Raw genomic sequence first — 12,363 nt, 5'->3', positions numbered from 1 at the left:
TGGCAAGCAGGAATCTAGAGTTTCCAGAACAATGGAGAGGGGCCAGGAAGGTATAAAAACTTTTGTGAAAACGTCAAAAAATAAATATTTAGTTAAAAATAAAATTTCCCATTTTCAGATTTTGTGAATATCTGTAAGAATTTCCAGGATATATTAATTCGCTAAAGTTAATAAAAGCAAGAAACAGAAGGACGTTTCAGAATGCTATTGTTTGTGTAACAAGGGGGTGCTGAATACATACATAATTGCTTGGTTATGAATAAACTGGCTCTGGAAGGACACACATAGCTAATAGCATCGTTACCTAGGGGAAGGTGAAGTGGGTCCTGGAGAACAGAAAGGGAGATTTTCCACCTTACACACATTTGCCATCTTATGAATTTGAACGATAAGAGTCCCCCCGCCCCTTCCTTCCTCTGCCCTGCCCCTTCCTTCCTCTGCCCTTTACTCTCTCAATATCCTCTTTTCATGCTTTTTTTTTTTTTTTAAATCACTTCAGGTCCTTTAAAAAAATTATTTGCAAGAAGTACGTATATATTCTGAATAAAATTCATTTTCAGATATATGTATTACAAATATCTTGTCTGTTCTATTGTCTTTCCCTTTTCTCAATGGGGTCTTTTCGGTGTCTTATAGTTACAGACACCCAATTTATCAGCTTTTTCCTTTAGGACTGGCACTTTTTGTGTTCTGCTAAAACGTTATTTTCCTCTCTTATGGTCATAATATTCTGCGATTTTATTGTCTAGAGTTGTATTGTTCACATTCAGGTCTACCATCCGTCTAGAATTATTTTACTTGAGATAGGAGTCAAGGTTCATCTCCCCCCAATCGACCTTCAATTGACCTAGCACTATATATTGAAAAAACTCTTCTTATTGCATTACAGTGGCTACTTGTAGGAGGAAAAAGTGACTACATAGCTGCAGGTCTGTTTCTGGCCTCTCTCTTTTTCATTCATTGTTTTTACCTTTGTGCCAGTTATCACACTGTTCTGATTACTGTGGCATTATAATCATCTTGATAACTGTATCGTGAATTCTCCAACTGTGTTCTTCGCCGGAAGTCCACGGAACACCAACCACGACCTTCGGAATTTCCCTCCGGAAGATGAAGGCACTGTGGTTATGCGGGTGGACCCTATCAGATCTCGGGTCCATCGGGTCCTGTGTACACCTTGAGGGACGCCCACCCAACGCGCATGCGCAGCCTCAATGCTGGGATTGGACGGAGCCTCGCTGGCTGCGTACACGTCACTTCCGAGGCGGGAGGATGAAGTTGATTGACTATGGTCTCTCCGGCAACCAGGTAGGGGCTGGGGAAGAAGGAACCTCCGAGATGAGGCGATAGGGTCTGACCTTGAGCTGAGGCGACGCCCCGGCCTGGGTGAGGGGAAGCGGTGTAGTGGTCGAGCTAAGGCTGCTGGCCCTGGGCGGCTTCCGGATCCCCGCGACGCCGAACTCTGAAGGAAGACTCAGCTCAGGCGCTGGGACCAGGGCCCTGGCTCCGGCGAGTGCGTGGCGGGGAAACCCACCTGTCGCCGAGGTGTCTTGAGTCCAGTTTCCGCTGCTGGGAATGGGTGTCGCGCCGGGCGCTGTGTGTGAAAGGCCTCTGCGCCCACAGGGCTCCTGGCTTCAGCCTGTTTATTCCCGCGTTTCTGCGCGACGTAGGGGAGGCTCCGCAGCGTCTGCGAGTGGCAGGACCGAGGGTTGAGCGCTGGGGGCCAGTGGCACCTTAGCCAGTGACGGCGAGTTAGGACTAGCAAAGAAAGTCCGGTTTTTCGGAAGGCAGGAGGTGGGTGCTGACTCGAGCGTCCACGGGAATGGCTGTTTGAGATATCTTGCTCTTCCATTACTTACTCTGCGGCTTCCTGGCTGTGCGGCTTTGGGCAAATGTTTTAAACTCTGAGTGTTTCTTCAGCTGTAACTTTGGGAGTAACAAGCCCACTCATAAGGTTGTTGTGAAGCGTAAATGAGACTGCGCGTGCAAGGTGCTCAGCTGGTGTCTGGCACATAGTAGGTATTCAACAAATGGTAGCCACATAATGCTCTTTTTTTCAGTTTCCAAACCTTCGATGTAGTGATTGGAGAATCGTGAAGTTACTTTTGAAGTAACGTTTGGGTTTCATACACTCATACATTTAGTAAGCAGAATTCTTGCTTACACTGTTGCCGATTGCAACGGTGTGTTTGCATAATGGAAGCTATGTTTGTGCCTTTGTCAAGGGTGTGGAATATGCCTTCCCTACCATGTACATGTCCCCTTTTCTCCATTCCTTAATAATAGTTGATATTTTTTGAGTGTTTGCTATGTTACAGGCACTGTACTAATCCCTTTACTGAATTATTCAATCCTGTAATAACCCTAATCATAGGAACTATAATTTTTATTTATGGAGGGAGAAATGGGCTTAGAGATGTTAAGAAATTTATCCAAAGGCATAGAGCTATTAGCCAGGCAAGGTGGCACACGCCTGTAGTCCCAGCTATTTGTTGGGGCTGAGGCAAGTGGATTGCTTGAACCTGGGAGACAGGCTGCAGTGAGCCGAGATCACGCCATTGCATTCAAGTCTGGGTGACAAAGTGAGACCCTGTCTTGGCTGGGCGCAGTGGCTCACACATGTAATCCCAGCACTTTAGGAGGCTGAGGCGGGCGGATCACCTGAGGTCAGGAGTTCGAGACCAGCCTGGCCAACGTGGTGAAACCCCGTCTCTACTAAAAAATACAAAAATTGGCTGGGCGCGGTGGCTCACGCCTGTATTTCCAGCACTTTGGGAGGCCAAGGCGGGCGGATCACGAGGTCAGGACATCGAGACCATCCTGGCTAACACGGTGAAACCCCGTCTCTACTAAAAGAATTCAAAAAAATTGGCTGGGCTTGGTGGTGGGCGTCTGTAGTCCCAGCTACTAGGGAGGCTGAGGCAGGAGAATGGCGTGCTCCGGATGGCGGAGCTTGCAGTGAGCCGAGATCCCGCCGCTGCACTCCAGCCTGGGCGACATAGTGAGACTCTGTCTCAAAACAAACAAACAAACAAACAAACAAAAATTAGCCGGGCGTGGTGGTGGGCGCCTGTAATCCCAGCTACTCGGGAGGCTTTGGCAGGAGAATCGCTTGAACCTGGGAGGCAGAGGTTGCAGTGAGCCGAGATGCCGCCACTGCATTCCAGCCTGGGCGACAAGAGCGAGACTCGGTCTTAAAAAAAAAAAAAAAAAAAAAAGTGACACCCTGTCTCAAACAACAACAACAACAACAACAAACAACAACAAAGGCATAGAGCTAGTAAAGGCCGATCCAATGCCATGTCACTCCAGAACCTAGCGCTTAGCTACAAATTTCATTCATTCCTTCAGATACTTATTGAACGTTTACAGTGTACCAGCATTGTGCTGGGTGTTGTGGATACAATGATGATCAAAACAGATAAAGCCCCTGTCTTTAAATTGCTTATAAATCTAGCAAGGGAGATAGTAAATATATAAATAAAACTAAATATTAAATACGATTTTGATGCATGCTGTGGAGGACAGTAGAGGGTGCTGTGAGGATACATAATGGAGTCACCGGCATGCGGGGGGGAAATGAGGAGAGACAGGGAAGGCTTTCCCAAGAAAATAATATTTAGCTGAGACTTCAAGGACTGAGTTGGAGTTAAATTGGACAAAGAGCTAACAGGAGGAGGGAAGGGCATGTGTGAAGTCTTGAGACTAGGAGGAGCTTGTATCTTGTTACTTAAAGACCCGTGTGAGGCTGAATGTGGTGGCGCACACCTATAATCCGAGCGCTTTGGGAGGCTGAGGTGGGAGGATCATGTGAGGCCAGGAGTTTGAGACTAGCCTGGGCAACATAGGGAGACCCCATTTCTACAAAAAATAAAAAATTATCTAGGCGTGCTGGTGTGTACCTGTTGACCCAGTTACTCAGAAGGCTGAGTCAGGAGGATCACTTGAGCCCAGGAGTTTGCAGCTGCAGTAAACTGTGATAATACTACGGCACTCCAGCCTGGGCAACAGAGTAAGACCCTGACTCAAAAAAAAAAAAAAAAAAAAAAGAAAAAAATAAGCATTAAACCAGACTGGGATGTATTATGGATAATATGCTAATGCAGTTTCTTTCAGAAAAGAAATCCCACCACTTATTTGTATGCAGCTGAGCAGATACAACCCATTATGTAGTCTCAAGATTAATGGTAATTTGTCCTCTTATAAGAAGACTTGACAGCACCATTTGCTGTACATGTTTTCATAGTTCATTCTAAATTCACCTGGTAATTGGGTTGGTCATCTGTGCTACCTAGTTACTTTTTTCCAAAGGAAAACATGAAACAGCTCTATGATAAAACAAGTAGTTGAGGTGCCTAGGCTAAACTTCCACAGTGATAGGGATAGGGCTGGGGCATTGTCTTCCTGGATATTTCCATTTAAAATAGGGGGTTTGGCTGAGCACGGTGGCTCACGCCTGTAATCCCAGTACTTTGGGAGGCTGAGGAGGGCAGATCACCTGAGGTCAGGAGTTCGAGACCAGCCTGGCCAACATGGCGAACCCCGTCTCTATTAAAAATACAAAAATGTGTGGTGGTGTGTGCCTGTAATCCCAGCTACTCAGGAGGCTGAGGCAGGAGAATCGCTTGAACTGGGAAGCAGAGGTTGCAATGAGTCGAGATTGTGTCACTGTACTCCAGCCTGGGCTACAGAGTGAGACTCCATCTCAAAAAATAAATAAATAAATAAATAAACGTATGTATGTATGTATGTATGTATGTACGTACGTACGTACGTGAAGGGGGGATTCCAGGCCCTTCAGAAAAACAGTCCTGGGTTTTACTGTATTTACTGGGTTTAAACAAGCTAAGCTAGGGGTAGTTTATTTAGCCTTTAAAAAGATTTGCATACATATCAAAGGGACAGAGGAATAATTTATAAATACTGGGTTTTTCAAAGAAATGCTGTGAGGAAAAGGAAGGAGAGAAGAACTCTTTCCCTTTGGAAACAGTGAAAATTCAGTTTTAAAATTTTTACTATATGTTTGCATGACAACTAAAAAAAAAATTACTTACAGTACAGTAAAATGTTGGACTAGAGCAACATCCATAATGTTGGATGGTGTAGGGATTATTCATTCCCACCCCATTATACACATAAGAAACCTTTCTTTGGTAGCCAATGTTATTTTAATGCAAAAATGAACTCTCTATTCTGGAAGACCATAAGCATGAGGGTGAAAATTGGGATTGAATGGTGTGTAAATTCAGTTTGAAAGCTTCTTGCCACCCACCCAGATAGGAAATACAACAAATTCCTTAGGATTTTACCTGAGCTCTCCCTCCTGTCTTCTAAAGTTCCCAGTAACATGAGGCTTGGCCATTTAAACTGCTTAGTGGAGGGAGAGGTCTGTGATGGCCACTGAATTTGCTACTGGAGAAGAGTCTTGATCCAGACCTCAAGAGAGGGTTCTAGGATCTTGTGTAAGAAATAATTTGAGGCCAATCCATAGAGAAAAGTGAAAGCAAGTTTATTAGAAAAGTAAAGAAACAAGAGAATGGCTACTCCATAGGCAAAGCAGCCCTGAGGGCTGCTGGCTGGCCACATTTATGGTCATTTCCTGATTATATGCTAAAGAAGAGGTGGATTATTCATGAATTTTCTAGGAAAGGGGTGGGTAATTCCCGGAACTGAGAGTTCCTCCCCTTCATAGACTATATAGGGTAACTTCTTGACATTGCCATGGCATTTGTAAACTGTTATGGTGCTGGTAGGAGTGTCTTTTAGCGTGCTAATGCCTTATAATTAGCATATAATGAGCAGTGAGGGTGACCAGAGGTCACTTTCATTGCCATTTTCCATTTGGTGGATTTTGGCCGGCTTCTTTACCTCAGCCTGCTTTATCAGCAAGGTCTTTGTGACCTGTATCTTATGTGACCTCCTATCTCATCTTGTGATTTAGAATGCCTAACCTGGGAATGCAGCCCAGTAGGTCTCAGCCTTATTTTACCCAGCCTCTATTCAAAATAGAGTTGCTCTGGTTCAGATGACTGATAAATTGATTGAATATTGCTTACCAGTGGTTTGAGCTTCCTTGCTGTACTTAGCTAGTGTTTTATTAAGTAAGGCTATGTTTGTACTAGGAACACTAAGTTCTGAAGGGGATATAAATTTTTCCAGTTTATATGAGCAGCACTTAGTGGTCATTAAATTGGATACTACTACATTAAGAAACTACCATTGCAGAATTCTCTATGAGTATGGCATTATAATCCAGATTGGTTTAAAATGTTAGCTAAACTGAATCAAAGAAACTGTACTGAGTTCCTGTTAAGCAGCTAACTTGTTTATGTTCAATTGTTGCTTAGAAGCCTTTGTATTCTGTTTGAGTTGTTAAAAGAAAAACTTCAGACAAACTAAATTCAACAGAGTTTAACTGAACAAAGAATGATTTGCAGATCAGCAGCCTCTGGAACTAGAATAGGTTCAGAGTGACTCTGGGGTAGCTACATGGTTGGATAGTATTTGTGGACAGAAACAGCAAAGTGACATACAGAAAATGGAAGTGAGGTACAGGCCAGGCTCAGTGGCTTACACCTATAATCCCAGCACTTTAGGAGGCCAAGGCAGGAGGATTGCTTGAGCCCAGGAGTTTGAGACCACCCTGGGCAACATAGGGAGACCCCATCTCTTAAAAAAAAATAGATAGATAGATAGATAGATAGATAGATAGATAGATAGATAGATAGCTATAGATATAGATATGCAGGTGTACCACTCATGCCTGTGGTCCTAGCTACTCAGGAGACTGAGGTGGGAGGATCGCTTGAACCTGGGAGGTTGAGGCTGCAGTGAGCTATGATCACACCACTGCACCCCAGCCTAGGTGGCAGAGGGAGACCTTGTCTCAAAAAACAAAACAAAACAAAACAAAAAAAACAGGGAAGTGAGGTGTAGAAAGAGCTAGATTGGTTGCAGCCTAGTGTTTGCCTTATTTGAGCAGTTGGCTGCCTATGACTGGCTGAAACTGGGCTGCTGTGATTGGCTGAGACTGGGCTACTTGTTACAAGAGTAGGTTAAAGTTTGTTTGCACATCCAGTTAGGTTACAGGCCACTAGCTATGGAGGAACATTTAGGCTAAACTTAAAATATGTAAGGAGGCAGCTTTAGGCTAAACTTCTTATAACAAGGTGATTAGAGCTAAGCTTAGGGATCTCTTCATCTCTTAGACAGTATTAGAATCCTTCCTGTTTAAAGTTCCAGCTAAAGGATTTTTTTTTTTACATGACCCCCTATTTGATGCACTTAAGAGTTAAGAATGTGGGCTTCAGAGTCTGAGTACATTGGTTGAAATCTCTTTTCCACCATTTGCTAGCCATGTGACTTCAGGTACTTTTCTTATTTAGCAAATGAAAATAACTGTCATACCTACCTCAGGATTGCTGTGAGGATGAAATGAGATCATGGGTATGGAGAATGTGTATTTCAGTGTCTGGCACATTGCAAATACTTAAAAAAGTTAGTAATTGTTATTAATATTTTTCCTTTTCAACAGCCATGTATGGTACTGTGAACCCAGAAAATCTGAGACAGGTCTTAGTTAATTCAGAGAGTTTATTTTGCCAAGGTTGAGGATGTGCCCATGACACAGCCTCAGGAGGTCCTGATGACATGTGCCCAGGGTGGTCAGGGCACAACTTGGTTTTATACATTTTAGGGAGACTTGAGACATCAATCAATATATGTAAGAAGTACTTTAATTCCATCTAGAAAGGCAGGACCACTCAAAGTAGGGCCCCCCCTCAGGGGCTTCCAGGTCACAGATAGGTGAGAGACAAATGGTTGCATTCTTTTGAGTTTCTGATGAGCCTTCCAAAAGGAGACAATCAGAATATGCATCTATCTCTGTGAGCAGAGGGATGACTTTGAATAGAATGGGAGGCAGGTTTGCCCTGAACAGTTCCCAGCTAGAAGGAGCCCAAGATATTTTCCTTTCACATTTCCCCACTTTTCTTTTTTAAAATCATTTGGAGAAAGCATTTTAGAAGAAAATGAATCTCTGGTCTCAAGTTTCATCTGATCTCTCATGGCTAGGATGGTTTATTCCTAGATAGTTAGGTCCTGAAAGCTCATTCTTAGCAGGTTGTGAAGTCTCATGTCCTGTGAAGAGAAAATGGGGGGAGGAAGGGAGAAAAACAACAACAAACAAAAGAACAATCCTGGAAAAATCGATATTGGCCACATTACTCTGAAGTCCACACATTAGTAGGCAGGTATGAAAGTGGCTTATGTATGTAAATAGGTTGCTATTATTTTCTTCTGAAGTGTAAGTTGTCTGGCTTCAGTTTGCAGGGCTTTAAGAAAGCACAGCTTAGTTTTCAGTGACTCCAAATTAGGAAAAATGGAAAAAAAAAAGGAAAAAAACTGAAAACATTATTTTGAAGACTTACAGCCAAGAAAAATTAGAATTCAGTTCAAACTGTAGAAAATAATAAAAATTGAAAAAACATTAGGCAACACTAGACTCCAACAACAGGTTAACTATAGTTTTGAAACATAATTTTTCTCTCTCTGGTTTCCCAATTTTGCCAAAGACAAGTCACGCTAGGACTGGTTTGCTTTATTATACTTGACCTAATTATTTGTATACAGTGCAGCAAGAATAATTTTTTTTTACATACACTTTTAAATTGCTTTGATGGAACTTATTCCATAGGAGGAATCTCAGATAAGACTTTCTAAAGCTGAGCCATGATTTGTGTCGTCAAATACCTATGAGCTGGGTGAATTTCCTCACCTCTTTAGGTTCCAAGATAAACCTGGGGCTTCTGGGACTGTCAGAAAGTGACATTCTTTACTTACCACAGGTCAGAAACCCTGTACATGGACTGTATACACAAAATATGAGGCCAGTTTTTCCAGGGGCTTTATTGGCTCTATATGTCATGTTTGATTCCTTAAAGGAAAGCACTCCATTCCAGTCAAAGCCTTGGTAAAATAACCAGTTTCTCCAATTGTGTCCTGCTACAAATGAAAACACAGTCTTACAGCACTGATGCAAATAACTGTATTGCCATAAGAATACTCATAAATAGTTTCCAGATTCTGGAGTAATCAGGTAGAGAGAAACAAATATGCTCCAAATTTTGTTCATAGGAGTATGCTGAATTGTTAAAAGCTGTCAGTAGCTCAAAAGAAAAGTTTTGAGACTCTGAAAAACAAAACAAAGGATCAGCAAACATTTTAAGCAAAAATTCAGTCCATGCAGTTAATTCCTGTTCTGCTTGATACTCATGAACATTTTAGCTCTCCGTGAGTCCTGGAAGTTTTTCCTCTATTCTGATATCACAATCTCTAAAGTTATGAGAAACCTGCATTCAAGAGCACCTGTTAGAGTTTTGTAGCTGATTATAAAATCACCTTCTAAAGAGGACCAAAACAAGACAACAGTTGTCTGTGGATGACAAAAAGTTTTAGGGCAGCCATAGTCAAAGACACAATTGACAAGGAAATTTGTTACCTCTGTGACACACAATAATTTTAACATAACAATTATGATTATTACTGATAATGTATACTAAGTTATATCAGAATTATAGGAGTTTCACATAATTTTGGAACACATACCAATAACATATTTATACAAATACAGCCCAAAGGAAACCAAACACCATTTCATATTTGACAATGCCTCCTGTATAATTTTTGGACCAGATAAGCCAAATTATGTTATTTTTTGGACTTTAGGGAACCTCTAATGTCTTAAAGGATTAATTAGGTCAGAAAAAGACATAATTTATGATTTGATTTGGGAAAGTTTGTCAAATATCAAAGGTTTTAAACACTTGGTATCACAAAATAGATCACAGGTCTTTGTAAAATAAGTCATCCATTTAACCAAAATGATAAGGATTTCAAAAACAAAAAGGTGAAAACCTTTATTTGTTGAGAGAGAAGAATTAATTTTGCAAACAATAAGCCTTAATAACACCAGCATGAAGCCAATTAAATTTGTTTTTCAAAATTTTCTAAATAATCTATAAGATTTTAATCTTGACCGTAAGATATAGCTTCCATAAGCCTTTTATAACCTTTATTAAGGAGTTGGTTAATGCTTCAAGAAAACCTAACTAATCTGACACAGGGGCCTATATGCTGGTCTTGCATCAGTGTGCCTTTGACATTAATAATTAATTTATGGAGAAATTGAACTTATTTTATCTTTCAAAATTGGCCGTTACAATCTTACGTGCCCACCTCTTCCACAATAGTCCCTGGGCTTTGAGGAGTTGAATAGCTTTTAACTTCTTGCCCTGTGTCTCAGGAATGCAGTTTATTTTGATGGGCATCTTCTATGGGGCCTGAAGACAAGGCTTTAATTGCAGTCAGTGTTTAAGATTTAGCAAGACTGGCCAGGGATGGTGACTCATGCCTATAATCCCAGCACTTTGGGAGGCTGAGGCGGGTGGATCACCTGAGGTCAGGAGTTCGAGACTAGCCTGGCCAACATGGTGAAACCCCGTCTCTACTAATAATACCAAAAAAATTAGCTGAATGTGGTGGTGCACACCTGTAATCTCAGCTACTCGAGAGGCTGAGGCAGGAGAATCACTTGAACCCAGGAGGTGGAGGTTGCAGTGAGCCGAGATCACACCATTGCACTCCAGCCTGGGCAACAAGAGCAAAACTCCATTAAAAAAAAAAGGAAAAGATTTAGCAAGACTTGGTGTCCTCTTTTAGATCCAGGACTCAAAGCCCTGTAACTCAATGTCACAAGGACTTTAAAAGCACATACAGGAAGATACACGGAGGCTGAATCGCTTGAACCTGGGAGGTGGAGGTTGTGGTGAGCCGAGATCACACCTTTGCACTCCAGCCTGGGCAATGAATGAAACTCCATCTCAAAAGAAAAAAAAAAGAAAAGGTTTTGTGGGGTTTTTTTGTTTGTTTGTTTGTTTTGAGATGGAGCCTTGCTCTGTTGCCCAGACTGAAGTGCAGTGGCCCAACCTTGGCTCACTGCAACTTCCGCCTCCCAGGTTCAAGCGATTCATTCTCCTGCCTCAGACTCCCGAGTAGCTGGGATTACAGGCGTGTGCCACCATGCCCAGCTAATTTTTGTATTTTTAGTAGAGACAGGGTTTCACTATGTTAGCCAGACTGGTCTTGAACTCCCGACTTCAGGTGATCTGCCTGTTTCAGCCTCCCAAAGTGCTGGGATTACAGGTGTGAGCCACCACACCCAGTCAAAAAAAGTTTTTTAATCTCAGTTTTTTTATTTCTAAGCAAACCAAAACTTAATAATAATATGGCAACTTGGTCATATTAAAGTTTTTTGGCTTTTAAAATTTTTTTTTATTTTTATTTCTTTTTTTTTTTTGTGAGACAGAGTCTCACTCTGTCACCCAGGCTGGAGTGCAGTGGTGTAATCTCAGCTTGCTGCAACCTCTGCCCCCAGGGTTCATGCAGTTCTCCTGTCTCAGTCTCCCGTGTAGCTGGGATTACAGGCGCCTGCCATCATGCCTGAGTAATTTGTGTATTTTTAGTAGAGACAGGGTTTCACTATTCTGGCCAGGCTGGTCTTGAACTCCTGACCTCAGGTGATCCACCTGCCTTGGCCTCCTAAACTGCTGGAATTATAGGAATTATAGGCATGAGCCACTGGGCCTGCCCATTTTTCTTTTTTGTCTTTTTTTTTTTTTTTTTTTGAGACAGAGTCTTGCTCTGTCACCCAGGCTGGAGTGCAGTGGCACAATCTCGGCTCACTGCAAGCTCCACTTACTGGGTTCACACCATCCTGCCTCAGCCTCCGAAGTAGCTGGGACAGGCACCTGCCACCACGCCTGGCTAATTTTTTTTTTTTTTTTGAGATGGAGTTTTGCTCTTGTTGCCCAGGCTGGAGTGTAATGGCGTAATATTGGCTCACCGCAACCTCCGCCTCCTGGGTTCAAGCGATTCTCCTGCCTGAGCCTCCCAAGTAGCTGGGATTAGAGGCATGTGCCACCACGCCAGGCTAGTTTTATATTTTTAGTAGAGACGGGGTTTCTCCATGTTGGTCAGGCTGGTCTCGAACTCCCAACCTCAGGTGATCCGCCTGCCTCGGCCTCCCAAAGTGCTGGGATTACAGATGTGAGCCACCGCACCCGGCCTCTGGCTAATTTTTTGTATTTTTAGTAGAGACGGCATTTCACCATGTTAGCCAGGATGGTCTCAATCTCCCAACCTCGTGATCTGCTTGCCTCGGCCTCCCGTAGTTCTGGGATTACAGCCACCACACCTGGCCTCTGGCTAATTTTTTGTATTTTTAGTAGAGACGGCATTTCACCATGTTAGCCAGGATGGTCTCGATCTCCCGACCTCGTGATCTGCTTGCCTCGGCCTCCCATA

At 42.7% G+C, this 12,363-nt stretch overlaps 1 protein-coding gene across 5 annotated transcripts in view; it reads left to right on the top strand.

Moving 5' to 3' along the window:
• DHRS7B (dehydrogenase/reductase 7B) overlaps window positions 1-12,363 on the top strand; it is a 67,950-nt gene that overhangs the window by 2,246 nt on the left and 53,341 nt on the right. For 2 of the 5 annotated variants that reach the window (XM_055102161.2, XM_034942239.3), the window contains exon 1: window positions 1,160-1,308. The exons of 1 other annotated variant lie outside the window; for it this stretch is intronic. In XM_055102161.2, the coding sequence (XP_054958136.1) occupies window positions 1,289-1,308 (20 nt within the window). In that variant the 5' untranslated portion in view covers window positions 1,160-1,288. Of the gene's footprint in view, window positions 1-1,159; window positions 1,309-1,402; window positions 1,514-1,660; window positions 1,795-12,363 lie in introns of those variants that run through there. 2 more of the 5 variants (XM_057300366.2, XM_034942240.3) reach the window with 2 other exon arrangements.

This window comes from Pan paniscus, chromosome 19 (genome assembly GCF_029289425.2).
Source record: "Pan paniscus chromosome 19, NHGRI_mPanPan1-v2.0_pri, whole genome shotgun sequence".
NCBI lineage: Eukaryota > Metazoa > Chordata > Mammalia > Primates > Hominidae > Pan > Pan paniscus.
Note: the sequence above shows the minus strand (reverse complement) of the source record. Positions and strands in the feature narration are given on the sequence as shown.